Source organism: Amblyraja radiata, chromosome 2, assembly GCF_010909765.2.
Source record: "Amblyraja radiata isolate CabotCenter1 chromosome 2, sAmbRad1.1.pri, whole genome shotgun sequence".
In the NCBI taxonomy this organism is placed as follows: Eukaryota; Metazoa; Chordata; class Chondrichthyes; order Rajiformes; family Rajidae; genus Amblyraja; species Amblyraja radiata.
This window is the reverse complement of record NC_045957.1, coordinates 27,341,860-27,366,721: the sequence shown is the minus strand read 5'-3', so window position 1 is coordinate 27,366,721 and position 24,862 is coordinate 27,341,860. Positions and strand designations below refer to the sequence as shown.

At 44.4% G+C, this 24,862-nt stretch overlaps 1 protein-coding gene across 1 annotated transcript in view; it reads left to right on the top strand.

The window, feature by feature from the left end:
• Nucleotides 1-225: 225 nt before the first annotated feature.
• Nucleotides 226-24,862, top strand: part of prkag2 (protein kinase AMP-activated non-catalytic subunit gamma 2) — a 397,145-nt gene continuing 372,508 nt past the window's right edge. Inside the window, exon 1 of the mRNA XM_033043955.1 lies at nt 226-365. Within this exon, the coding sequence (XP_032899846.1) occupies nt 312-365 (54 nt within the window). The 5' untranslated portion in view covers nt 226-311. The remainder of the gene's footprint in view (nt 366-24,862) is intronic.

Genomic DNA, 24,862 nt, shown 5'->3' with positions numbered 1-24,862 from the left:
TCGCATTGACACCAAAGTGCTTTACATAAAATAAATAATAAGTTTCCATACAAACCATAGAAAAAGGTTAGGTAATAATAAGTACAAAAACAAAACGAAAGGAAGTGCATAAGGCAACCCAGGGGAGAATTCGAGTGCTTCCAGTGATGTTGTCCAGCTTGCAGTAAGTTCCCTGTGTGTTTGTCTTTTCCCGCCCACGTCCGCACGCTGCTCGCGCCTGCGCTCTGGCGCAGTAGCTGTCAGCCGGGAACAATGTAACAAGACTTTGCAACAAATAGTTCCAGGACTTTGCTACATCTGCAACGTTAGCCATGGATTGGAAACGCGGTTTAAAGAGCGTCCTTCTGGAAGACGAGTGCAACCAGGTAAGATGCGAGACTTGTTGAGCTGAAGTATGAAAGCGTAAAGGAGGGGGGCGGGGCGGGGTGGGGGAAAGTTTTGTATTTACATGAGCAGTTCCTCGTTGCTGCTTGAGGAAGTGAGTTGAGCGTTGCTTCTGACAATGTGCTGCTGTCTAATTACACTGCTGCGTGCAAGTGAGCACTTCATATGTTTTTGAGCCGAGACTTTGTACTTGACCCCTCCTCCCCCATCAGTAAATTGTTCCCATGGGGGTCAAACGAGGACCCGGGGAAGGAAGGGATGACTAGGTCTATGCAGTGGTACCGTGGAATCTGGTTATACCATACAGTACTAGTTCAACGAGGCTTAAAGCGAAAACAATTTAACAGTAGTCAAATAGTGGAAAATTATTATTTTTTCCACCCATTATCATTCAGTCATTGTCGACCTCTATCGTTTCTCTGATGCACTTTAATCTGTCCAGCTGTATGAATTTTAGACTATATATTTACACATCTTCTCATCTCTTGGGCACTTTGTATCAGGGTCTACGGAGAGAAGGCAGGAGAAAGGGGTTCAGAGGAAAAGATAGATCAGCCATGATTTAATGGTACACAAAATTGCTGGAGAAACTCAGCGGGTGCAGAAGCATCTATGGAGCGAAGGAAATAGGCAACGTTTCGGGCCGAAACCCTTCTTCAGTCTCGGCCCGAAACGTTGCCTATTTCCTTCGCTCCATAGATGCTGCTGCACCCGCTGAGTTTCTCCAGCATTTTTGTGTACCTTCGATTTTCCAGCATCTGCAGTTCCTTCTTAAACAGCCATGATTTAATGGCGGAGTAGACTTGATGGGCCGAATGGCCTAATTCTGCTCCTAGAACTTATGAACTTCAGAAGAGATAGACTGGAATTCCAGGCTTTGCATTAAAGTGTAAGAGGAGGAGGAGGATATTCAGCCACTTTAGCTTGCACTGGCAATCGGTTCACTGTGGTTGAGACGTATAATCGCTTCATTTACCTGGCTTGGCTCGTTTCCCACAGTAAACCAGCAAACAAATCCCTATTGGAGTTAGTCATGAAAGCACATATTGTCAGATCGTTCAGAGTGTTTTGGACGAAGGAGAGAATTCCAGCTTTCTACAGAAAGTTGGATAAATAAGCCATGGTTTTTCAGATTGGCAAACTGCAACGGGTGGGATGCCTCAGGGATGAATGCGGGAGCCTCAACTATTTCGAGCCGAGAACATATAAAACACAGCACTAGGAACAGACCTTTCAGCCCACAAGGTCCATGCTGAACCTGATGTCAAGTTAAACTAATCTCCTCTGCCTGCATAAGATCTATATCCCTCCATTCGTTGCATATCCATGTGGCCTCTATCATATCTATCTCCACAACCGCCTCTGGCAACACGTTCCTGGCATCACTACCCTCTGTGTAAAAATATGAATTTGCCCCAGACATCAGCTTTAAACTTTGACTTTTTTACCTTGAAGTCTTGCCCTCTAATCTTTGACATTTCCTCCAAGGGGAATATGTTTCTGAGCAACAATTTCTTATTGTCTCCCGATACCTCCTGAATCTCTTATAAATATCAAATATCTGTCGTTCTCTGCTTTCAATGTATAAAATGGCTGCTTTGGGTAGAGAATTGCAGTAGAGACTGGTAAAGATTCATGTCTCTTTGAGAAAAGAAATCCCTCCTATTTGTTGAATGATTCTACCGAGAGATATGTCAAACACTGGTTTAATGGGATCAGCTTAGATAGTGCATCTTGGTCGGCGTGGATAAGTTGGACCAAGGGACCTGTTTCCATGCTGTATTGTTCTAGGGACAACTATTTATTCTAAAATTATGCCATTTTCTTTCCAGATAATCACTCTGCAGCCCTGTAGGGAAATGTACTCACGCCGTCCACCCTGTCACTCTCCCTCAGAAATGTAATGTTTCGTTAAGATAACCTCTCACTCTTCCAAACTGCATTGAGTATTGGCCCAACAACCTCTCCTCAGACACCATCTCCTTCAGGTCAGGGATCAGCCCTGTCAATCTTCTCTGAACTGCCATATAGATAATGGGGAAAATAGAATAAACCAAATATAATCTTCAATTTAATTCGCTGGATGAAGGTAGTGTTGCAAGTGGTTTGTGAAATAACTTGTATTTGTTTTGCAAAAATGGAAATAACTCAAGCTATGGCAAAATGTGTGGGAAACTATGGGGGGTAGTGCTTGTAAGTATTCTCATTCTCAAAAGCATTGTCTTTCTTGGTGTTTGCGGTCGTGGGTTGCAAATGGTTCTGTTGAGTAGTTGCAGTTTATTTTATAGTTGGTACACACTATAAACACACTCGGGCGGCAAGGCAGCGCAGAGGTAGATTTGCTACTTTACAGCGCTTGCAGCGCCGGAGGTGCAGGTTCAATCCAGATCCCGTATATGGATGCTGTCTGTACGGAGTTTGTACATTCTCCTCGTGACCGCGTTGGTTTTCTCTGAGTTTCCTCCCACACTCCAAAGACGCACAGGTACATAGGTAAATTAGCTTGGTAAATGTAAACATTTCCCTTAGTGTGTGTAGGACGGTGTTAATATATGGGGATCGCTGGTCGGCACAGACTTGGTGGGCCGAAGGGCCTGTTTCCACGCTGTATCTCTAAACCAAACACTATGACCACAGTGCTATGGTGCTGGTTAAAAAAAAGGTTCAATTGATGAATATGGATAGTTTTGATTTGTTTTATTTTGTTATTGTCATGTGTACTAAGGTACAGTGAAAATCTTTTTGTTGTGTACTCACTCACCAGTAATATGTCCACCAATATACAATTTGATTTAATTAATGCCACTCCGCTGCAGATCTCATACAGTCTTGTTACAAACTTAGACAAATTACTGAAATCCAAACCCTTTTGACAGAATGTGGCATCAAGTACTCCAAGTAAAATTAAGCCAGTGAAGAAACTCTGGTTTTGGTTATAGAAACATAGAAAATAGGTGCAGGAGGAGGCCATTCGGCCCTTCGAGCCAGATTCAGATTCAGATTCAGAAAACTTTATTGTCTGTCGCAACAGAAAATCTTCTTTGACGTGGCTCCACATACAAACAGGACATTGTACTGATAAACAGTCATACAACACAGACTTCTGCGAGCACACACAGTGTGCACAGATCTCAAAAGCAAGTACAAAGATTACCGTGGTAGTCATACTTGCTGTCGTTAAATACCGCACTTAATGACTCTCAGAAAACCACTAAACAACTCAGAAAACATGCAAACATACGGGAGCAGCACGTCGCGAGTCGCTCACAGAGTAGCGCCCCGCCCCTTGGGTTGTCAGCAGCGATACAATAATAAAGAACACACAAAATGTAACACAAACATCCACCACAGCATTCATCACTGTGGTGGAAGGCACAAAAATTTGGCCAGTCCTCCTCCACTTCCCCCCCGTGGACCGGACCAGAGTCCAGAGTCAGTCCAGGATCGGCTCTTCCTCACCGGAGACCGCGGCTTTAAGTTGTTGTAGGCCGCAGGCCGGCGATCAAGATTTAAAGTCCCCGCCGCAGCCAGAAGCACCGTAGACTGCAGGGCCGGCGGTCGAAGCTCCCCTCCAGGGGTGATGGTAAGTCCATGCCGGCCCCGCGGTAGAAGTTGGCCGCGGGCCGGCAGTGGTGGCTTCTTCTTCCCCCGGGTCCCCCACGAGGGATCCCGGGCTGTAGACGCCGCACCAGCTGGAGCTCTGCAGACCGCGACTTCAGGCTGCCGGCTGCCCCGGGCCAGCGAAACGGAGCGCTCCCCTCCAGCGAGCCCCAGCGAGGGCTCACCCGCTCCACGCCGAGAGTCCACGCTGCGCCCGCCGCTGGAGCACCAGGCGAGTCTGCGGAAAAGGCCGCACCGATCCTTGATGTTAGGCCACGGGGGAGGCGACCTGGAAAAAGTCGCCTCTCCATGGAGGAGGCGACCGAAGCGGTTTCCCCCTTACCCCCCCACACCACCCCCCACACAAAACACACGAAGGAACACTAAATGCACACTTCAAAACAAAATAAAAAATAAAAAAAGGTTGAAAAAAAACTGACGCGCTGCTGACATGGCTGCTGCCAGAACAGCACCACCATTCATTGTGATCATGGCTGATCGTCCCCTATCAATAACCCGTGCCTGCCTTCTCCCCATATCCCTAGACTCCACTAGCCCCTAGAGCTCTATCTAACTCTCTCTTAAATCCATCCAGTGACTTGACCTCCACTGCCCTCTGTGACAGGGAATTCCATACATGCACAACTCTCTGGGTGAAAAAGTTTTTTCTCACCTCAGTCTTAAATGACCTCCCCTTTATTCTAAGACTGGCCCCTGGTTCTAGACTCGCCCAACATTGGGAACATTTTTCCGGCATCTAGCTTGTCCAGTCCTTTTATAATTTTATATGTTTCTATAAGATGCCCCCTCATCCTTCTAAACTCCAGTGAATACAAGCCTAGTCTTTTCAATCTTTCCTCATATGACAGTCCCGCCATCCCAGGGATCAATCTCGTGAACCTACGCTGCACTGCTTCAATCACAAGGATGTCCTTCCTCAAATTAGGAGACTAAAACTGTACACAATACTCCAGATCTGGTCTCACCAGAGCCCTATACAACTGCAGAAGAACCTCTTTACTCCTATACTGAAATCCTCTTCTTCACTGCCTGCTGTACCTGCACGCCAACTTTCAGTGACCGATGTACAAGGACACCCAGGTCTCGCTGTACCCCCCCCTTACCTAACCTAACCCCATTGAGATAATAATCTGCCCCCTTGTTTTTGCCGCCAAAGTGGATAACCTCACATTTATCTATATTATACTGCATCTGCCACGCATCTGCCCACTCACTCAACCTGTCCAGGTCACCCTGCAACCTCCTAACATCCTCTTCACAGTCCACACTGCCACCCAGCTTTGTGTCATCCACAAACTTGCTAGTGTTGCTCCTAATTCCCTTTTCCAAATCATTAATATATATGGTATCTGGCTATCATCTTAGCTGCTTTACCTTCTGTCCATCATTAGGTCAGACGTGGGGATGTTTATTGCTGATTGAATAGCGTTCAGTTCTATTCACAATTCCATTGGAAATCTAATAGTTTACTCTCACATGCAGAGTCAGTGAAAAAACTATACATGACTACAACCAAGCCATCCACATAGTGCAGAACCAGGATAAAAAGTATAATGTTTAGTGCAAGATAAAGCCCAGTTAAGTATAATTAAATGAGGTAGATGAGATGTATATTCATCCAGATATGTCAAGTAAATAAATGATCTGGGCCTTCATCATTCACACATGTCCTACACTCACATATGTCAAGAAACCAACAAGAGCTTTGGATACAACCAAGATGTGGGACCAGAAAACATCCCAGAAGTTGTAAAGTTGTACCCTAGACCAGCATTGGATGCCCACCTCCAGCCAAGCTGTTCCTGTACTGTTACAACACTGACATCAAGCCAAATGTGTGGAAAGTTGCCAATTACGCCCTGTTCACAAAATGTAGGACTAATCCAATCTGGCTAATTATTGGCCAATCAGTTGACTCTCAATATAATAGTAGCCGCCATCAACTGTGCTATCGTGTGCCACTTACTCATTAATGGCCAATTCATCAATTGGGGGGCGGGCGGGCGGCACAGCGGTAGAGTTGCTGCATTACAGCGCCAGCAACCCGGGTTCGATCCTAACTATGGGGGCTGTCTATGCGGAGTTTGTACATTTTCCCTGTGACCGTGTGGGTTTTGTCAAAGTGCTCCGGTTACCTCTCACACTCCAAAGACGCACAGGTTTGTAGGTTAACTGTGCCGCCCAAATATGAGGAGCAGATAAGACATACAAGCAGAATCAGGCCATTCGGACCATCGAGTCTGCTCTGTCATTCAATCATGGCTGATCTATCTTTCCATCTTAACCCCATTCTCCTGCCTTTTCCCCGTAAACATTGACGCCACTAATGGGGTGATGTCCATGGAGCTTGCTGCTGAGAGATATGTTTTGTCATCACAGAAGCCAGATACAGATTCTAAAATATTTCTGTGTCTAAGGGACCTGTTTAAAATACATTGTCTAGAAATTGTCTGTTAAGTAATAAATGTATGCCCGTGGAAAATAATCATGATGTTGATCAGAAAATGTTACAGGGGTTTGCACTCAAAACCATCATCTAAAATTAGACCTTGTGCAGTTCTGGTCAGGAGATGGCTTGGCCATACCTGGAATATTACCTGCAGTTCTAGCTGCCAAATTACAGGACCGACCTGAAGGCTTTGGAAAGTGTGTAGAGGAGGTTTACCAGAATGTCGACTGGTTTAGGGACAGATTTGGATTGGTTTCTCTGGAATGCCGAAGGTTGTGAGTGACCTGATAGAAGTGTATAAAATATATGGGAGGCATAGTAAGGGTAGACAGTCAGAACTTGTATTCCAACGTGGAAAAATCAGATCCTAGAGGCCATAGCATTAAGGTGAGGGGGACAACGTTTTTTTTTAGAGATACAGCATGGAAACAGCCCCTTCGGCCCACCAGGTCTGCACCGACCAGCGATCCCCACACATTAACACTATCCTACACACACTAGGGACAATTTACACATTCATATCAAGCCAATTAACCTACAAACTTGTACGTCTTTGGAGTGTGGGAGGAAACCAAAGATCTCGGGAGAAAACCCACGCAGGTCATGGGGAGAACGCACAAACCCCATACAGACAGCACCCATTGTCAGGATCGAACTGGGTCTCTGTCGCTGTAAGGCAGCAACTCTACTGCTGGGTCACCATGCCAGGAGATGTGCGGGGCAGCCATTTTACACAGAGGGTGGTGAGTGCCTGGAACACGTTGCCACGGTTAGTGGTTGAGTCAGATGCTTCAGTGACATTTAAGAGGCTCTTGGATAGGCATATATATGTGCAGGGAATGAAGGGATATGGATTATGCACAGGTAGATAAAAGATCACAGGGCCTGTTCTAGTGCTGTACTGTTCTATGAGATGGTGAAAGATTCCTAACGAGACACGTCTTTGCAGTATTGATTGCAGGCGGTGGTGTCCAACATGAAAAGAACGCTCCACATTGCAGAAACGAAACAGCTGCATGCAAGGCGACTTTGGAGGGGAGGTAAAATGTGGAGGTGGGGAGACCCAGCAGTGTGTGAGTAGGGTCACTCACCATGTATTTCCTTGCCCTGATCGAGTCTCAATCCACGAGTGGCCCCATGCCACTGAGACGTGTGGGACAATCAAGAGGGCAAAGATTGAAACACACTCTGAAGTGAATTCTATAAAAAGGCAGCAATGATTGATCAATCAGTAATCTGCTTCCTACTATCCTGAATGTTGAGGACAGAATGGAAGAGGCTGTGTGCAAGACATGCATGTCAGACTGAAGTTAATCTCAGTGCTGTTCCTTGTTGGAGTTGTGAAACTTTAGGGTTGAGCTGCAACTTCAATTTACTTAAATAATGCAGGAAAAGTATATTGTGCAACTTGTGATTTCATTTGTTCCTCATTCCGAAATGTCAGCTATCCATGTTCTCCAGAGCGGTTGGGCACAGTGGCGCAGAGGTAGAGTTGCTGCCTCACAGCGCCCGAGACCCAGGTTTGATGGTGCTTGCTGTCTGTACACATTTTTTATGTTCTCCCTGTGACCGCATGGGTTTTCTCATGGCACTCCAGATACCTCCCACACTCCAAAGACGTATAGGTTTGTTGGTCAATTGGTTTCTGACCTACGTGGATTTTCTCCAAGATCTTTGGTTTCCTCCCACACTCCAAAGATCGCTGGTCTGCGCGAACTCATTGGGCCGAATGGCCTGTTTCCGCATTGTATCTCTAAAGCCTAAGGTCTAATGATTGTGCTTGACCCATTGAGTTACTCCAGTACTTTATGGCTTTTCTTGTAATCCAGCACCTGCATTTCCTTGTTTCTACAGTGCATTCAGAAAGTATTCAGACCCCTTCACTTTTTCCACATTTTGTTACGTTACAGCCTTATTCTAAAATGGATTCAATTCCCTTTTTTAATCATAAATCTACACCCAATACCCCATAATAAAGAAAATGAAAACAGTTGTTTAGAAATGTTTGCAAAGTAATTAAAAAACCTCAACTGTAATATTACATTTACATAAGTATTCAGACCCTTTACTCAGTACTTTGGTGAGGCACCTTTGGCAGCAATTACAGCCTCAAATCTTCTTGGGTATGAACCTGACTAGTCTCCCAATTCCTGCCGCTGAAAAACATGATGCTGCCACCACCATGCTTCACCGTAGGTATGGTATTGGCCAGCTGCCTGGTTTCCTCCAGACGTGACGCTTGGCATCCGGGCCAAAATGTTCAATCTTGGTTTAATCAGACCAGAGAATCTTGTTTCTCATGGTCTGAGAGTCATTTTGGTGCCTTTTGGCAAATTCAAAGCGGGCTGTCATGTGCCTTTTACTGAGGAGTGGCTTCCGTCTGGCCACTCTACCATAAAGGCCTGATTGGTGGAGTGCTGCTGATATAGTTGTCCTTCTGGAAGGTTCTCACATCTCCACAGAGGAACTCTGGAAGTCTATCAGAGTGACCATCGGGTTCTTGGTCACCTCCCTGACCAAGGCCCTTCTCCCCCGATTGCTCAGTTTGGCCGGGCGGCCAGCTCTATGAAGAGTCCTGGTGGTTTCAAAGTTTTTCCATTTGAGAATGACGAAGGCCACTGTGTTCTTCGGGACCTGCAATGCTGCAGAAATTGTTTTATACCCTTCCCCAGATCTGTGTCTCGATACAATCCTGTCTCGGAGGTCTACAGACAATTCCTTCGTCTTCATGGCTTGGTTTTTGCTCTGACATGCACTGTCAACTGTGAGACATTAGAGACATGTGTGTGCCTTTCCGAATCATGTACAGTCAATTTAATTTACCACTGGTGGACTCCAAATAAGTTGTAGAAACATCTCAAGGATAATCAATGGAAATAGGATGAATCTAAGCTCAATTTTGAGTGCCATAGCAAAGGGTCTGAATACTTATGTAAATGTGATATTTCAGTTATTTATTTTTAATTATTTTGCAAAAATTTCTAAACACCTCTTTTTGCCTCTTCGTTTAATTCTGGGGTATTGTGTGTAGATTGATGATTAAAAAAATGAATTTCATCCATTTTTAAATAAGGCTGTAACGTAACAAAATGTGGAAAGAATGAAGGGGTCTGAAGACTTTCTGAATGCACTGTAAATCATTTGGGTGTGTCACAAATGCCAGGAAAACATCTTGTTTTCCTTTTTTGTCTCCTTTTCATTTTAAGCCTTTGTCACTTACTCCACTTTTCTGACCATCAACTCGCCCTCACCTGTATCCGCCTATCACTTGCCAGGCTTTGTCCCACCCTCACCTCGCTTTTCCAGCTTCTCATCCCAACTACAATCAGTCTGAAGAAGGCAGGTCCCAACCCAAAACGTTGCCTGTCCATTGCCTCTACAGATGCTGTCTGACCTATTGAGTTCCTGAGTTCCTCCGCTCCAGCATAAGATTACAGCATCTGCAGTTCCTTGTGTCTCGAGGAAAACATCAGCTGTGCCAAGGTGAATTCCACATAGAAATACTTGGGATAATTTCAGAACAGACCTAATTCCACCCAGAAATAATTGTTAGCTTAATCTAACTTGGGTAAAATTACTTCTTAGTGGTATTGGTGCATGAAAGACAGGCACTAATGCATCCATTTTCTTGACTTTGTATTTTGTAGCACCAAGCATTTAAATCCTTGAGGTGTGTGTTTTTTTAAATACTGCCAGAATATTTCTGAATCTGTAAAGTGCTTTGTAAAAGGGAGAAATAATTAGAAAAAAACCATTATGGGGGGGAAGTTGCTATGGTACCCGTGGCATTAGCTGGTAATGTACGGTTAGATTATCTGCTTCCAGTGAACCTAACCTTTAAAAAATCTGCATCTCACACAGTATTCACCTTTGGATTTTCTGCTGAAAGCATTTTGCACCTAATGATTCGACTTTAGTGTTTAGAATTTAGAGTTACAGTGCCAAAACAGGCCTTTCGGCCCACCAAGTCCGTGCCCGCCAGTACTCACCCTGTACACTAACACACTCCCACACATTAGGGAATTTTTTTTAAATCAAAGCCAATTAACTGACAAGCGAATGTTTGGCAAATGAATCATGTGGACTGTTACGATGTCGTAAATTATTCTACTTTCAATCATGGTGGGTGGGAGGGTGGGGGAATTTAAAATGAGGCTTTCTAGAGTAAGGAAGGAGGAAATGGACCATCCCAACTACTTGCTGATGTCGTTTGGAGGTTCAGAGGTGATTTTAAAGATGCATTAGTTGCGATTGGTTTAAATAGGATGGAGAAGGGGAAGCTTTTCCCATTGGAGACTGAAGTACACAGTCCTAACGCAGAAAAATTGGTCTAATGTAGATGAGTAGAATGGTTGGCATGGACGTGATAGACCGATCGGCCTTTTCTTTGCTGTATAGCTCCATGATTCTCATTTCCATTCAGTTTTTAATACTTCAGAAATGAACCAGCCCAAGTCTGAATGCAGTGTAACCTGGAGAACACTTAAACATTGCTGATTAGTGACAAGGACAATACAGGAAATGACCATCCCCAACAAAAGGTCATACCATCTACCCACTTTCACGGGCAATGGTTCAATGGTACTTTATTGTCACATGTACAGCGGTACAGTTTCATTTATTTTTGCACACAGTTCAGTGCACGATAGAAGGGGCATGTGAGGAAAAGCGTTTGTTCTGCATGGAGGCTAGTTACAATCTGGGACGATGGTTGATACAAAGCGAGCTAGAGATTTCAAAAAGGGAATTGAACGGAGCCCGAAGAGAAAGTAATTGGCAGGGTTACCGGGAAAGGTCAGGGCAATGTGGTTGACAGGATTGGTCTCACAGCAGCCGATGGGCTGAATGGCTTACTCCCATGACATAATGATTCACATATTCTCCATCGTTCAGCTGTTGTTTCATTTTGGGCTGAGACGCCTTAAATGGAAATCAATGTCACCAGTGTTTCTCCCACCACTCAAAGTAACAGCACTGATCTGAAGTCACTGTGGTTCAAGTTGAATCCATCGCTGGGCTCGGTTGGGTTGGACCCGTTGCACAGAGTGCAATTTACTTCAAAGCAAATCATCAATTGGAATGTCCATAGGGAGTGGTTACACTATTCCTGAGCTTCAACCAGTCATCAGTTGTTGGAATTAATAAATTGATTCTTTGGTTAAAGATCACCTTCGAAGCATGCAATGAGAGGACTCCCTACAAGCAGCTCTTTACTTGCTGGAGTGTCTAGACTTTGCTGTGTGAAACTAGGGTGGTGCATTTTCTGTCCTTCAACTGTTGATGCTAATTCATAACCTTTTCACTGAAATCCTTTGGGATGTCCTAATGTGAAAAGTTTTGCGTGCAAAGTCTTTCTTTTTTCATAAACAAAAAAGAACCACAGCATGCCCAGCAATTACCTGTTCACTGCACTCAAACACGGTGTTAAACTTGTAAACAACATTCAAGAAACTGCAGCTGATCAATGGACCACTTGTAATGTTGACATTGGAGAAAGCAACCACATATTTGCCACCATGGACTGCAATAGTAGGTATATCAATGTCTTTGGGAGTTCATGAGCAAAGTGTAAATCCATTTTCTGATTGCATTGATGCAGAACCTGGCTATTCGGCCCATCAAGTCTACTCTGCCATTCAATCGTGGCTGATCTATCTTTCCCCTCTCAACTCCATTCACCTACCTTCTCCCCTAACCCCTGACACCATTGCTAATCACCAAAACCGTTTCACTATTTACAAGGGACATATTGAGAATTTGACAGAATGTTCTGTGTTTGCCTGGTGTAGGTAGCTGCTGAAATCTCCATACTGTTTGGGACAAAACTCATCCATCATCTTGCACGTTTACTCCTTCCACCGCCAGCTTATCGTGACTGCAATATGTACCAGATACTGCCCGTCTGCAGGGTTGGGTGATAACTGTGTGCAAACATTGCTGCATATATTTGCAGGTATATGGAACGAGCTGCGGGAAGAGGTAGTTAAGGTAATATTAAAGCATTTAAGAAACATTTAGACAGGTACATGGATAGGATAGGTTAGAGCAATATGGTCCAAATGCAACCAGATGGGATTAGTGTAGGTGGGACATGTATAGTCTTTTTGTTGACTAGATAACACACAACAAAAAGCTGTTCACTGTACCTCAGTACACATGACAATAATAAACCAAATTAAATTCATTACAATACTATGTAACATCGAAAAATAATGGTCTAAGGGTGTGTTGGGGTATTAATGGAATAACATCCAAAAATCCAGGAAATCTGCCAGTTCGGCACCAACATGAATAACCAGTCCTGTGTGTGTGTGGGGGGGGAGAGGGGGTTGGAGTTTTACTATAGATGATAATTTACTCTGTAATTCTTATAGTTCACAGCCCATTCACTCATTCAAATTATTGGACATTGTCAGATTGATTGTGAATTGTTTATGTCTGTGCTTTCCTGTATCATGATTGTCTCCTTCTTCCAAGGCAGTCCCTCGGAATCAAGGATGACTTGATTCCACTCTGGCATTCATGGGTTTTGAGGTGACTGATGAGGCCAATGTGTGAACCTCGGGTCCTCCCACCGGTAGGCAAGAAGACGCATGACTGTTTAGTTTAGTTTACTTTAAAGATACAGCGCAGAATTGGGCCCATTAGCCCACCGAGTACGTGCCGACCAGCGATCCCCGCGCACTAAAGCTATCCTACACACTAGGGACAATTTACAGATTTTTTTTACCAAAGGCAATTAACCTACAAAGCTGTAGATCTTTGGAGTGTGGGAGGAAACCGGGGCACCCGGCGAAAACCCACGCGGTCACAGGGAAAACGTACAAACTCTGTACAGACCGCACCCATAATCATGATCGAACCTGAGTCTCTGGTGCTGTAAGGCAGCAACTCTACCGCTGCCCCCATGATTGGAGTGGGTAGTTGGATAGTTTGTGAGCTGATGCGTTCCTTTCGCCAGTCACATGGGTTTCTGCGTGCTGCCGGTAATCCCAGGTTCTCAATACAATCCTGAATGCTCTTCGTCCACTTTGAGACCAAGGACTTCCAAGGGTCTGCGCGTATGTTGGAAACATCGTACACATCCCTGAATCTTTGCCTCTGTCTACTATTTAATCTCCTTCTGCACCAGAAACTTTGGAAAAGAGTGTCAGTATCAGGGATCTGGTGTCACGTGTGAACGGTGTAGCCAGCCCAATGGAGCCAACTCATTGTACGCTCTACGGTGGCCTGTGGATGGAGAATCAACAGCATGACATTCGATCTGTCCTGGGCCCATGCACATTGATGCAAATGCAAAGAAAGCTCATCTGCACCTCTACTTCCTCAGAGATTTGAGGAGATTCGGCGGGGCGTGAAATACTCGATCAAACCTCTACCTAGAGGGCATGCTGACTGGTTGCAGCAAGGACGGGGTCAGAACGTTGAATGCTCGAGAACAAAGGGGTCTATAGAAAGTGGTAGACATTGCATGGTCCATTACAGGCACTCACCTCTCTGTCTTTGAAGGGATCTACAGGAAACGCTGCCTCAACAAGGCAGTGAATGCCATTAAAAACCACCAACACTCCGGCCTACCCTGGTCATCACATCCCATCATGGGACAAGAAGGTACCGGAGCCCGAGGAGCATTAACTCTGGGCTCAAAAACATCTTCCTCCCATCAACCGATATCTTTTTGAACCACCTCTGGAGAGAAGGAATGCGTGACGTTTCTGGTCCAGACCCTTTTTCAGTCCTCGGGTCTCGATCCGAAACGTCACCCATTACTTCTCTCCAGAGATGCTGCCTGTCCAGCTGAGTTACTCCAGCATTTTGTGTCTATCTTCGGTTTAAATCAGCATCTGTAGTTCCTTCCTACACGCTTTTTGAATGACCCCACACAACCCTAATCACAACCCTATCCAAACACTGTGGACAGTTACTGTCTCAACATACTTTGGTTTTTACACTTTTGTGGTCAAGTTTACTTAGAATAATAACTGTATTAATTGTATGTTGTTGCTGGCTCATCTAATAGTAAAGATGGATCATGAAAAAATGTAATTGTCGCTGTTCATATCTGGCGCCTGTCTCTGATACCAGTCCACTAGTTCTATTCTACACACTAGGGACAATTTTACAGAAGTCAATTAACTTGCAAACCTGCGTGTCTTTGCGATGTGGGAGGAAACTGGGGCACGTGGAGAAAACCCACGCATTCACAGGGAGAATGTACAAACAGCACCCATAGTCAGGACCGAACCCATGTTTCTGGCGCTGTAAGGCAGCGACTCTTTTGCTGAGCCACTGTGCCGTCCCTTCAGTAAATTTGGAAGATTTTGCAGAGATAGCATTGGTGGTATCTTCCCTATGCCTTGCGATGTCCATTGCACATTGCCTGGGTCTCAGAAGCATACCATTGCTTTTCAGTAGACCATTAGTTTTGCGCCAAATCTGAGTTCTTGCTCCTCAATCACCCTTTTCCTCAGTAAATCAAAGGCAGTGTTGGCACATTGAAGGCTGTGGTAGATTTCAACATCTGCCTTTACTGAGAGAATGACTCCCAAAAATGAGAAGAGGCCCATGTTTTCCAGATGTAATGGTGTGCTGGGCCACTAGAGGGTGATGTCCTACTTCAAGTGCTGGCTATTCAATGTTTATATTTTTGCCTTGTCCTTGGAGAATAATTAATTTCACAATATCAATCCAGGAAGCTTCCTGCCATCTGCCATGGACAGACACTGCCATTAACTTTCCCCAAGTTCTCTTGTCTTCATTTTGTTCTCTGTGATGAAAACTGAGGAGAAATATTCTTTGAGGACTTTGCACCTCTCCTGCGGCTCCACACTTTGATGACCACTTTGGTTTCTGAGGGATCTTATTTTCTTTCGTTCGTTACCCTTTTCCCCTTAATATATTTATAAAATCTCTTTGGATTCTCCTTAATCTTGTCTGCCAGAGCTATCTCATGCCCACTTTTTACCCTCCTGATTGCCATCTTAAGTGAGCTCCTCAATCGCCAATACTCCTCCGTACATTTGATCCCTGCTGCCTATACCTTAGTTTAGTGTCGAGATATGGCAAGGAAATAGGCCCTTTGGCACACCGAATCTGCGCCGACTAGCAATCCCCATACTCCAGCACTACCATACACATTAGGGGCAATTTTACAATTTTTATAAAAAACAAAGCTCATAAACTTGTACGTTGTTGGAGTGTTGGGAGGAAACTGGAGCTCGCCAAGAAAACCCACGCGGTCACGGGGATAATGTACAAACTCCGTACAGACAGCGCTGTGGTCAGGATCAAACCAAGGTCTCTGGCGCTGTAAGGCAGCAACTCTACCACTGTGCCACCGCGACCGGTCCATGCCTTCTTTTTATTTCCGACCAGAGCGTCAACAGACAACAGACAATAGGTGCAGGAGTAGGCCAGTCAGCCCTTCGAGCCAGCACCGCCATTCAATGTGATCATGGCTGATCATCCCCAATCAGTACCCCGTTCCTGCCTTCTCCCCATATCCCCTGACTCCGTCAATTGCTCTCGACATTCAGAGTTCCTTCTGCCTCCCTGCCTTGTACTTCATTCCTACAAGAGCATGCACAAACTTAAGCTCTTACTTTTAAAAGCATCCCACTTTCTGGAAATTCTTTGCCTCCCTGCCTTGTACTTCATTCCTACAAGAGCATGCACAAACTTGAACTGTTACTTTTAACAGCGTCCCACTTTCTGGAAATTCCCTTGCCCATGAACTACCTACTCCAATCAAATTTCGCAAGTTCCTGTCCAACAGTATCAATGTTTGTCTTGCCCCAATTTACAACTTCACATTGAGGACCAGCCTATCCTTTTCCACAACTATTTAAAATTAAATAGAACTCTGGTCACTGGTTCCACAGTCCTTGCCCACTGACGCCTCAGTCACTTGCCCTGCCTCAATTACTAAGAGTAGTCCAATCTTTACCCTCTTCCTTGAGTGCCCTCTATGTATTGCATGAGGAAACTGACCTGCACACTTGACTAATTCCACCCTATCTAACCGCTATCCCTTTGCACTATGGTAGTCCCAGTCTATATTAGAAAGTTAAAATCCCCCACTATGACAATCCAATTCATCTGCAATCTCCCTCTGCATTTGTTCATCTAATTCTCAATTACTATTTTGGACCTTATAGCACAATCCTAACAAAGAGATCTTTCCTGTTTACTTCTCAGCTCCAATCATATCACCTCACTGGGTGATCGCTCGGTAATGTCATCTGAGACTATTGCCGTGATGCTCTCCTTAATCAACAAAGCAACTCCACCGCCTCTTTTTTTCCCTTCTCTATCTCGCCTGTTGAACCTATACCCTGAAACGTTAAGCTGTCAGTCTTGTCCTGCCCTGAGCCAGGTTTCTGCAATGGTTAAAATACCCCGGTCACATTTAACTATCCATGAACTGAGTTAATCTGCTTTACCCATCAAGCTTCTTGCATGGAAATAAATGCAATTTAATCCTACAGGGAGCAAGAAGCAGTCATTCCTTGTTCCCTGCCGTGTTCCTGCCTATCCCATCTACTGAACCTGCTGTCACTGACATCTGGGTCAACTCCAGCCTCCCACCTGCCTCATTACTGCTTTGGAACCAGTCTCCCTGCCAATGAAGTTTATACCCTCCCTAGTAGTGTTTCCAAAGCATCAATCTATATTAACCGTACACAAATCCCATTTTATTTCCCTTACATTCCCATCGACTTCCTCCAGAATCTACTAGGTGCCTAGATACAAGGAACTATTTCCAATGGCCAAGTAATAATCTATCAATCTGCACACAAATGCCTCTGGCAACCAGGATTCAACCTGGGTTCTGATGAAGCGAGATAACAACTCTACAATGTGTAAGAAGGAACTGTAGCTGTTGGTTTATACTGAAGATAGACACAAAATGCTGCAATAACTCAGCAGGTCAGACAGCATCTTTGGTGACCTTTCGTGTACAAATCCTTTTTCAGTTGTCTGCAGAAAGGTTTTGACTCGAAACCTTCTCTCCAGAGATGCTGCCTGACCCGCTGAGTTACTCCAGCATTTTGTGTCTATCTTCCGTTTGAAAAGGGGTCTTGACTTGAAACTTCATCTGTACATCCCCTCTACAAATGGTGCCTGGTCTGCTGAGTTCCTCAGCCATTTTGTTTTTTGCTCAAGGTTCCAGCATCTGCAGTCTCTTGTGTCTCCATGCCCAATGCCTTCCCCGCCACTATGTCCTCTTGTGCCACTCTTTGAGGGAACTATCAACTTGCACTCCCATCTCCCTCTGTCCTACAGCACTCCCCAGAGCCCAGCCATTCACTCTGAAAGTCCTACCTCCGGGAAAGGTTCTAACAACCTAAAATACTACACAAGCTAAGAGACCCGTTTTCTGCTTGCCTCTACTCTTCCAGAAGGCGATGAACCAGCTCTAAATGTCACAGTGATAATGCTAATCCAGACAAGATAGCTACTTATTAAGTCGCATGGGATATTATATATACCTGCCAGCAAGTTATACATTCTGCTATTCTGTTAATTCCCTTTCAAAGAGCCATGGAGCACGAAACTAACTTGAAAAACAATGAATGGAACCACTGCAAGATTTAATGGTCATTATAATCTAGGGCTGTCTCGTAATTCCATTTCCATCATTCGTAGCTGATTAACTCCACATAATCCACAAAATGAATTCTTGTACCACAGTATCACGTGAGCTTCATATTTTCACTTACATTGTGCATTTAACATTATAGAATGGCTCAGAGTAGTGTAACCAAACAAAGATTCTCACCAAGACCTTCAAGAGGTATGAGGTGGTAGGATTGCCTCAGAACTTGGCAGGTTTAAAGGATGACTGTACAAAGGAGGGAGATAAAAAAGATGAAAGGCTTTAGGCAGTTGAAGATCTTAGGACTGGTGCCCATCTTTGGGTCATATGTGACAGTAGCAAAGATATGTGCATTTAAGGATATTAAGTGTACTGTATGTTGTTTATAGCACTCTTGTCACTGAGTCAGTAGATTTTGTGTGCTCAGATATCACAGCAAGGATTTCAACATGAGGTTGAAGCTAACATTACAGAATGGTCATGAGAGAGTGCTACATTGGTATTGCTTTACTGCTTGTGCTGCACAGTGGCACAGCAGTAGAGTTGCTGTCTTACAGAGCCAGAGGCCTGGATTTGATCCTGACTACGGGTGCCGTCTGTACATAGCTTGTGACTGTGGGTTTTCTCCAGGTAGTTTCCGCTCGAATCACAAAGACGTGCAGTTTTGTAGGTTAATTGGCTTCTGTCAATTGTCCCTCAAGTGCAGGATTGAACTTGTGTATGGGGGATTATTGGTTGGCGCAGTCCAGGTGGGTCGAAGGGCCTGTTTCCACACTGTTTCTCTAAATTAAACTAAACTAAATTAAACTATTATTGTCATGGTCTCTATCTCCTTTCTGTACTTCATCTCATTGTTTGCGACCTACAATGGTGTAATCTGGAATTTTATAAATGGAGTTAGAGCCAAATTTATGAGTGTAAGGGGCCGAGCACGCAGTCTTGCAGGGCACCATTGTTTTATTTTTTTTAGTTTAGCTTATTATTGTCATGGGTACTGAGGTAGAGTGAAAATATTTTGTTTGCATGCTATCTAGTCCAAGAAAAGACTGTACATATAGACTATACTACACAAGCCGTCTGCAGGGCGCAGATAAAGGATAAAGGATACAACTTTCAGTACAAGATATAACATTATAGTGTGATAAAGTCCAATTAAAGATAGATCAAAGGTCTCCAATGAGGTAGATGATAACATGCTGACTGAAATGCCCTGACCGGAGTGAGCAATTATTATAATTTGCCATTTTTGTGTTGCACTTTCAGGGTGCTAGGAACCTGCACCTCAAGATTCCTCCTGGAGCTTACTCCTGTGTCAGCGCGAATAACCTCAATTGGTCCCTTGTTCGTACTGACACAGGAGTAAGCTGACCCGCTCCGCTCTATGATCTTTGCTCTTGAGCTGGCCCCCTCACTGTCCGGTCTACATTGAAAGACATGGACCGGGCAGTGAATGCCATGCAGTGTCACCCTGCGCAGCAAGTGATGCAGGAAGCGGCTGACATGAGCGAGGCCGGCGAGTGGCAGGAGAGAGGTGTTCAAATGGAGAGCACTGCAAGAGGTGAGCATGCCGGCAGAAGGCACTGAGCTCCCAGCGGCCGCTCGCAGCCACCCGAGCTACTTCCCTCCCCGGCCACAATGCGGTGGCTCCGCGCCCGGAGCGCCGCGGCAACGGCGAGTGAGTGAGTTAATGGCATGATCCCCGACCCACTCCTTCTCAACACTCCTGCCCTCCCCACGACTTTACCCCTGGCCAGACTCCCCACACGCTGTGAAAGGAACTCTCCCCCCAATTGGTCCCTTGAACTAGTATTGTCATTCAATAAGATCACAACTGGTTCAACTTGTCCCAGTGTGCTCCGGCTTTTCAAACCATCTTTCCACCTCCCGTCTCCCTCCACCCTCCACCCTCCACCCTCCACCCATTCAGTAATTCAGAATGGAGGAGATTTGGAAGCCTTTGGCAAATTGAATTGTTACTTTCTTTATTATATAATTTTTTAATATTTTTTGAGCGTGAGAAGTTCTATGTCCCACCAGCCTTCTTTCAAAATTTAGCAACTCAAAATGGGAGTGCGTCTTCGACGCAGGTGCGTCGTCATTCCCGGGAAATACAGTACTTTATTAAGAGATATGGCTTTTAAAGACAAATTACTTTATAAAAGTCGACTAACAGCTTACGGAGAGGGGAACAATCTGCGCATGCACGGTTTAAAATTGTTTAAAAGGCGACTGACTGCCTTCCATGAGTAATTACTCACCGCACGTGCCTGCTTAGAGTGGTCATGGTGGCTGAAGGGCCTGTTTCAATGCTGTATCTCTAAACTAAACTAAATATCCTGCTGTTTACTATACACCTTTCTCTTTACATTTGACCTCCCAAAGTGCAACACCATGCACTTCTTGGATTAAACTCCATGTTCCATTTATCTGCCCCTATCTGCAATCGATCTATATCCTACTCTGTACTCTTTCACAACTTTTTTACAGTCTGCAACTCCACCAAGTTTTGTGCCATTCGGTAACTTACCAATCAGCCCGTCTACGTTTTTGTCTGTGTCATTTATAGGCTGTATATTGTTAACAACAAAGATCCAGCACTGTTCCCTGATGAACACCAGGAGTCATGCACCTCCAGCCAGAATAACACCCATTCATCACACGTCTTTGACTTCTGTGCCCAAACCAATTCTGTGTCCAAATTCTAATAGAAGGCCCTGGACTCAAATCATTAACTATTTCCTCTTCCCCAGATGCTGCCTGGCTAGCTAAGTTTTTCCAGAATTTTCTGTTTTTTTGGTTTTGATTTTCCTTTACCATGTACACATATGAACTGGGAATTGACAAAGGTATAAAACTGATATTACACTTTTTACCCCCTTTATATCTTCATTAGGATAGTATCAAATTATTTTAAATTAGCACGTTGGCGACTGACTAAAGCTGACAAATTATTACTTGATATTCTTTAACCTACAGCAAATTTAGCTTTTTGATGTTGATAGGTCAAAATCCTTACCCAAATCTTCACCCCCACTTGGACTATAACTGGTTAAAGAATGTCCATTATCACCTTATCAAGCACATGAATCCCATGAATATATTTTTTTAAATTACAGTCAATTAAATTTTCATTTTCAACAAAGGACTGTGATATATGTTATAGCGAATCGACTTACATTGGATCCAATAGTGACCTTTATTTTTAGTGTTGCAATTTAATTAATAGTTAATAGAATTCATCTTTGAGTGATTAAACTAGATTAAATTGTGATGTTAGGTGTGCAATGGGCTAGATATTTAATGCAATATATGATATTGGACAGTGCCTGTTAATTATAATGTCTTAAAAATTACCACAGCACTTCCTATAGCTCAGTGTAACCTTTTCAATTTGTACCAGCTAACAGCATGGATTTACAAAAGGTAAATCATGTCTGACGAATCTTATAGAATTTTTCGAGGATGTAACTAGTAGCGTGGATAGGGGAGAACCAGTGGATGTGGTGTATCTGGACTTCCAGAAGGTTTTCAACAAGGTCCCACATAAGAGATTAGTATACAAATTTAAAGCACACGGCATTGGGGGTTCAGTATTGATGTGGATAGAGAACTGGCTGGCAAACAGGAAGCAAAGAGTAGGAGTAAATGGGTCCTTTTCACAATGGCGGGCAGTGACTAGTGGGGTACCGCAAGGCTCAGTGCTGGGACCCCAGCTATTTACAATATATATTAATGATCTGGATGAGGGAATTGAAGGCAATATCTCCAAGTTTGCGGATGACACTAAGCTGGGGGGCAGTGTTAGCTGTGAGGAGGATGCTAGGAGACTGCAAGGTGACTTGGATAGGCTGGGTGAGTGGGCAAATGTTTGGCAGATGCAGTATAATGTGGATAAATGTGAGGTTATCCATTTTGGTGGCAAAAACAGGAAAGCAGACTATTATCTAAATGGTGGCCGACTAGGAAAAGGGGAGATGCAGCGAGACCTGGGTGTCGTGGTACACCAGTCATTGAAAGTGGGCATGCAGGTGCAGCAGGCAGTGAAGAAAGCGAATGGTATGTTAGCTTTCATAGCAAAAGGATTTGAGTATAGGAGCAGGGAGGTTCTACTGCAGTTGTACAGGGTCTTGGTGAGACCACACCTGGAGTATTGCGTACAGTTTTGGTCTCCAAATCTGAGGAAGGACATTATTGCCATAGAGGGAGTGCAGAGAAGGTTCACCAGACTGATTCCTGGGATGTCAGGACTGTCTTATGAAGAAAGACTGGATAGACTTAGTTTATACTCTCTAGAATTTAGGAGATTGAGAGGGGATCTTATAGAAACTTACAACATTCTTAAGGTCTGAGGAAGGGTTTCGGCCCGAAGCGTCGCCTATTTCCTTCGCTCCATAGATGCTGCTGCACCCGCTGAGTTTCCCCAGCAGTTTTGTGTACCTTCGATATTCCAGCATCTGCAGTTCCCTTTTGAACATTCTTAAGGGGTTGGACAGGCTAGATGCAGGAAGATTGCTCCCGATGTTGGGGAAGTCCAGGACAAGGGGTCACAGCTTAAGGATAAGGGGGAAATCCTTTAAAACCGAGATGAGAAGAACTTTTTTCACACAGAGAGTGGTGAATCTCTGGAACTCACTGCCACAGAGGGTAGTCGAGGCCAGTTCATTGGCTATATTTAAGAGGGAGTTAGATGTGGCCCTTGTGGCTAAGGGGATCAGAGGGTATGGAGAGAAGGCAGGTACGGGATACTGAGTTGGATGATCAGCCATGATCATATTGAATGGCGGTGCAGGCTCGAAGGGCCGAATGGCCTACTCCTGCACCTAATTTCTATGTTTCTATGTTTACCAGGTCTGTTCACAATTTTCATTCTCTCTCCCTCCCAACAGATGATGCCTGACCTGCTGAATGTTTTCAGCACCTTCTATTTCAGTTGTCCAGAATCTGGAGTGTTTTGTATCTCACAGCCCCACTATTGTGCCGTTTTTCACCTTTCTCTCCCGCTTTTAATCATCCATATCCCCTGAATCGTTAAGTATCACGAGGGTTTTATCGTCAAATGTCTAGAAATGGAACAATGAGATACTTCCAGCAGCACAATAGATGTCTAAACATAGTGCCCTGTAAAACCCAGAACAAATAACAAAAAAAGGTTCAGTATATACAGGTATATATATTTTAAAAATAAACAAACAATAATAGTGCACAGACAAGAAAAATGCCCCAAAATCTATGCAGGTCAGAACTTATTTGGAAGTTGTAGTGTTTAATAACCTGATGGTTGTAGGGAAGAATCTGGTCCTGATCTTGGACGTTACAGTTTTCAGGCTCCTATACCTTCTTCCCGATGTGAAATGAGAGTGTGGCCAGGGTGGTGTGGGTCTCTGATAATGCTGGCTGCCTTTTTGAGGCAGCGACTCCTATAAATCCTATCGATGGTGGAATTTCCTGTAGGTTTATTCAGATGAGTTGTGACTATGAAGCCCTAGCACCCTCAGCTCGCATTATACCCAATTGTGGTGTCCCTTCTGTCTTGATTTCCATCCTATCATGTTCCCTTTACTCTCTCTACCCCATCTCCTGCTGTGAGGCAGCAGGACTAACAGTTGCATCACCATGCAAGTGTTATCAAATTAATTGATTGCCTAAAAGAGGACCAGCAGATTTGTAACTTACAAAGGGAGTTGAATGAATATTTGAAAGGCATTAGCAAAAGAGCAGTGGCACTTGACTAATTGCATTGTTTAGTTTAGAGATACAGCATGGAAACAAGCCCTTCGGCCCACCAATTCCACGCTGACCATCGATCACTCTATCACACTTGTTCTGTCATCCCATTTTCTCATCCACCCCTGCATTCTAGGGGCAATTTACGGAGGCCAAATAATCTACAAACCCGCACGTCTTTAGGTTGTGGAAAGAAACTGGAGCACCTGGAGGTAACCCACCCACATGGTCACAAGGAGAATATGCAAACTCCATACAGACAGCACCCAAGGTCAGTAGCGTACCCAGGTATCTGGTGCTGTGAGGCAGCAGCTCTATCAGGTACACAACTATGCCGCTCTATTGCTTTTATTTAAAGAGCCAGCACAGGAGATATGAGCTGAATGGCATTGAGTGCTATGCGATTCCATGATCAGGTTGAGGGGTGATGGATTGAAAAGGAGAGAAGCCTATGCTGCTCTGGCTGTCCAGAGGTTAATGCTGCACATACTGGAAATCTGAAATAAAAGCAGAAGGTCTGGAAATAGTTCAGGTAGCATTCCAAATTGGAATATGATTTGGTTCTTTGACTGTTGTCATGAGTTCCTGATGGGATGGTGTCTCAGATGCTACCAGATCTGTACTGATTGTCTGAAGAAGTGTCCCGACCCGAAAAGTCACCCATCCACGTTCTCTTGAGATGCTGGCTGATCTACTGAGTTACTCCAGCGCCTTGTGCCCTCTTCTTCTCTGATTGGACTTGGTTGCAGGTTCAAGGTTTCACACCTGCTGTCCAACTCCAGATTGCATGTGACGGTATTGGATTCTTATTATCACGCCTATCAAGATACAGTGAAAACCTTTGTTTCACGTGCTACCCTGAATAGTTCACACCATACGTGAGTACATCAAGTAGTACAAAAGAGAAAATAAATAGTATTGAATTCAATTATACTTTATTGTCCTCTGTCTAGGTACAGTCTATGATTTTGTAAACAATCCGGTTAAATCACACAGTAGACCTCTGTTGTTTTCCCGAGGAAGTGTGAAGTGTAAATGGAGTCGATGGCTGGTTTGAGCGATGGTCTGGGTTGTGTCCACAACTC